This window comes from Agrilus planipennis, unplaced genomic scaffold (assembly GCF_000699045.2).
Source record: "Agrilus planipennis isolate EAB-ADULT unplaced genomic scaffold, Apla_2.0 scaffold153, whole genome shotgun sequence".
Taxonomy (NCBI): Eukaryota; Metazoa; Arthropoda; class Insecta; order Coleoptera; family Buprestidae; genus Agrilus; species Agrilus planipennis.
Window position 1 is genome coordinate 734,958 of NW_020438996.1, and position 4,651 is coordinate 739,608.

The window sequence follows — 4,651 nt, forward strand, 5'->3', positions numbered from 1 at the left end:
GGATAATGCCTAGTTCCCTCCCATATACCTGTTTTTAATTAGGGTTAAAATTTTCGGTATGTCGAATTCCCTCCTAATTATACATCAATTGCCTCCCAACGGCGGCGGACCTTGAGTGCTAATTACCACTATAAAGTCATAAAGAGTTGTTTAAATAATACAGCCTCACATCACATATTAATCTTAATATTATTCATATATTATAGACACCACAATAACAATAATAATTTTATCGGACTACCCTTCTATTGGTCAAATACAAGACAAACTAAAACTAATAAAGTTTTTCTGGATGATTGCATCAAAAAGCTAGACGCACACGAATTTCCAAACATTGAATTTGTTAAGCGTTAGGGTAGTGGGAAACCATTTTAAAATTAAATAAATAAACATTTCATAACTGATATGTGTATTATTTATGAAATTATTTTATCTTTAATTTACTGAAGTACTGAAGTGCACTATAAATATATATTTATTTTCGATAAATAAAATCGGTAAGTAGTCGTTAACTTAATTATCGGAGCTGATACGAACGGGAAGGTACTCGGCTAGTACCCGGGAGGGAATTCGACTATCTATATTTTAACCAAAACTACCTGCGGGAGGGAATTCGGCATCGCCGCGTCAACTTTACACCCGTACAGAGCCCTGCTCCAAACGTATACCTTTAATACTCGCTTTCGAATTTCTAATTTACAGCACAAAAGTGATATTTCTTTTTATTAAAAGCGCTAGTCCCTTATATCCTTCACAAGGATTCAATTTTTCCTGATTCAGCGTTAAACCAGTTTTGTTTTTAAAATTATGATTAACATCATTCGAGTTACTGTATTTTTGTTCAAAAGGCTAAATGAGAAATATTGATTTTTTTGTATCTAGCGTATTTATAATAGTGAATCGGAGGGTGTTAAAAAGGATAGTTATTTTCTTGTTGTAACGTTTGGTGATAAAGTGGTGGGGTAACCTTTCATACTTTTGAATTGACTGCTTGCAGAGCTGGACCGAAATCCAGAATGAAATAATGCAACGTCCTGGAGGCCAGGGCATCGCACCCTATTTGACCTACTTGCTCCCCACCAGCTTTTATGTATGACTTCATGCTGACGTAATTGGAAATGTAGGACAATTTCATTCTAAAATATCGGCTTGGTTAGATTCAGAATTGGTCTATAATACATGTATGTATGTATGTATGTACATATATATATATATGTATATTTGTATAAAACAGATTTCATTGGCAAATAATGAAAACACAATCCAAAATATTTGTTTGAAATGTTATTACATTTTGCCAACTGATGTGTATTCGATTTCTTATCAAAGGACTGGTCTTCTAGGAACTTACATGTTACCTACTACAATTGGCTTTGCATGTGCCCATGATCTATAGAATAGTGCACCACCATTTATTTTAGGTATATGAATCATTTTTGAAAATTGATGTTTGTAAACAATATAAATGGAGTAGTATTTATCTTAAGACAATCAAATCTCCTGATTGGATTTAACGATTTTAACAAGAAATGTTACAATCCGCGTGCACTATTCCCTCATTCAAGTTCAAATTTGACCACCATTTGACGGACAATACAACAATAGAAAGAAAACTACCCTAACATTAATTAAAACCAACTAATCAGTTGCAAGAAGGTCAAATGTCAATAAAAATAGCAAAAGATAAAAACCCAGATAATTAATTATGTTAGAGGTAACAGGAATAGAGAAATGATTATGTTCACAAGAAAATACAAGTGGAACAAATACTCTCCATTCGGGTTTGAGGGCAGCAACTCAAGATACAAATCAATACGACTTAACTGTTTCTTCTTCGAGTCAGTTACAGTTTTTTCTTTGAAAGTTTGCATAACACATGCTTTTGCACCTATACATAAATACGTTGTCAAAATTTTGTATGCGACGCCACTGCTGAAGCAGCTATAAACAGCTAATTGAAATTGCTTCTACACCAGTGCCACATTGTACCGATATCAATGTAAGAAAGTAACAGAGTCAGAGTAGTAAATAATTATTTATTAGTTTATGCAAATTCCTTATTGGCGATGGATGTATACATGTAAGCACTTTTTTAGAAAAGTAAGAATAAATGAATTCAACGCTGGTTGAAACATTAAAAAGTAACTCTTTTATTCTTCTTCAATTCTTAGTGTAAATGTTTTATAATTATCCAACCGCAGAATGATTAGTGGTAGCAGTAGCAGTAGCAGTAACAGTAGCAAAGTAGTAGCAGTAGCAGTAGCAGTAGCAGCAGAAGTAGCACTAGTAGTATATTGTATAACATGTACTACCAGCATTTTTCGGAAGTAATTGGGTATAACTAAGAATACATTGAAAAAGAACCGTACGAACTCTTTACAAACCTTACCGTAGCTACGATTTCAATAAACAAGTTATTTCAATTTTAGGATTATGCAGTGTTAGGTTTAGAAGGTCACTGCTATTTTCAACAGAAAAAATTTGAAAAAGCAAACGAAAATTACGAACGAGTCTTACAGTTATTTAACCGTCCAGAAGATGTTCACTTAATTTACATTAATTCGTCAATGGCTTATAAAGCACTTGGTAATGACACCTCTGCTCTAAAAATGATTCTTTTGCCATGCAAATTGAGGTTTATATATACTTGCACGTATTTTTCTTTTCAAAAACTTATAAATGTCGTATTATTTTTTAGTCCTTCAGCTTACACTTGGCTTATGGCTGGACTTCATTATTTTCATAAATACGATTTCCTTAGCGCTGAAGAGTGTTTTACTCAAGCTAACATTTACGATAATAATTTAGCTGAAATTTGGGCATATTTAACACTGGTTAATTTACATCTTGGCAGAATTATAGAAGCAGATTTGTGCTATGCACAAACTATTAAGGTAAACTACGTTATCAATTGTCCGTCATATATTAAAAACTGTTTATTTTTCTTTTGTTGTATAACTACAACATATAAAGAACTAACTGGTGCATTTCCGCTTTGCGTGGTAATTTTTTTATAATACTCAATCTTACTGTCTCATTTAAAGAAAACAGATATAAGCATAACAAATAGNGGTGAATTTTTAATAAAATTACCTTTTTTATCTGATTTAATTCAGAAATGCATTCCTTTCAACATCTAAACACCAACAAAAGAGAAGAAATTAATATACAAATTATGTTTTAAAAAATATTTCTGCAAGTACTTAATCAGTGCAACCACAATTATGGTCATATTCAAAATACTTGTATAAACTATGTAGGTAGTAGCTGTTACATGTTGAAATTTATCCATAGAACACACAAAAAATTTTATGAAAATATATTGTAAACACGAGTATATACTCATCACATGATGATGTCACTGTGTGGCGAAACAATATTATCGTGTTTATAATATATTTTCATGAAACTTTTTGTGTTTTATTTTAATAAATGCTTGTATATTTTTAAATCAACTTCCGATACTTTTAAGGTACTTTTGAGGACAGCGAACAGAATTCCTTCTTGAACTATCTTAGTAAAGTGGGATTGTATCAAGTCTATTTTAAATCAATTACCAAGTCTACTTCTCTGATTATAAAGAACAAATTTCCTTTCAGAGGAGAAGCCAATTTTGGAAACAAATTCTTTTTGGTAAATCTTCAAAAACTTGCAGAAAGGGCTTAAGTTAATTTTTGTAACTGTTTGATGGAATTTGATACTATAACTATGATAGTTTGATTTTTAAATTTATAATTACTTAATTACCAATATTACTCTTGATAGTAATTTAAATAAGGCTGCTTGCAAATTTCACACAAAATGGTGCTGTCATATTAAGTTTTTTTAAACTATCAACTTAAAAAATTAAAACTTAAATCTGTTTTGGCGTTTACTAGTGAGAAATAAAACACACAATTAACTATAAAGATATAATTTTATAAAATACTCGCTCAGGTTGACAGGTTGGTTACGGATTTAGTTATTTGTCGTAGAACTGTAGAGGAACTAACTCTACTCTTGAAGATTAAGTATTAGCAAAATTTAAAAGGAGGAGTTAATTGTTAAAAAGAAAAAAATTGGCAGTTATAGGGACTTCCGATAGAAGTGAAAACTTAAAACTTTTAGTATTAAAATTTGAAATTTCACAATGTTTGAATAAAAATTATCAACATCAATCTGGTTTTCACATCTATTGACACTCACAGGGACTGCCGATAGAAGTGAAAACTTAGAACTTTTAGTATTAAAATTTGAAATTTCACAGTGTTTGAATAAAAATTATCAACATGATTCTGTTATCAATCATATGCATGTTTATATGGTTTTTTATTATTCAAATATTTACATAAATTTCAATGTACTTGATTTTTAACATTGTTTGCATCATTGTCATCATTAATTTCAACAATTCTCTGTATAGATACAGATATACTCAGATATATACTGCTACAAGCATGTCGGTGACGCGAACGCACTAGATTTCACCCATCCACAAAGCGTCTAACGCCTACAGCACACGGCCGCTGCGCGTGCGCCAGTCGTGAGCATGTCGGTTACGCGAACGCACTAGATTTCACCCATCCAAAAAGCGTCTAATGCCTACAGCACACGGCCGCTGCGCGTGCGCCAGTCGTGAGCATGTCGGTTACGCGAACGTGGTAGGCGTTGT

At 32.0% G+C, this 4,651-nt stretch overlaps 1 protein-coding gene across 2 annotated transcripts in view; it reads left to right on the top strand.

Moving 5' to 3' along the window:
• The window catches only part of LOC108738057, a 57,927-nt gene that overhangs the window by 43,028 nt on the left and 10,248 nt on the right, over positions 1–4,651 (top strand). For both annotated transcript variants that reach the window (XM_025975775.1, XM_025975774.1), the window contains exons 18-19: positions 2,430–2,635; positions 2,699–2,894. In XM_025975775.1, the coding sequence (XP_025831560.1) occupies positions 2,430–2,635; positions 2,699–2,894 (402 nt within the window). The remainder of the gene's footprint in view (positions 1–2,429; positions 2,636–2,698; positions 2,895–4,651) is intronic.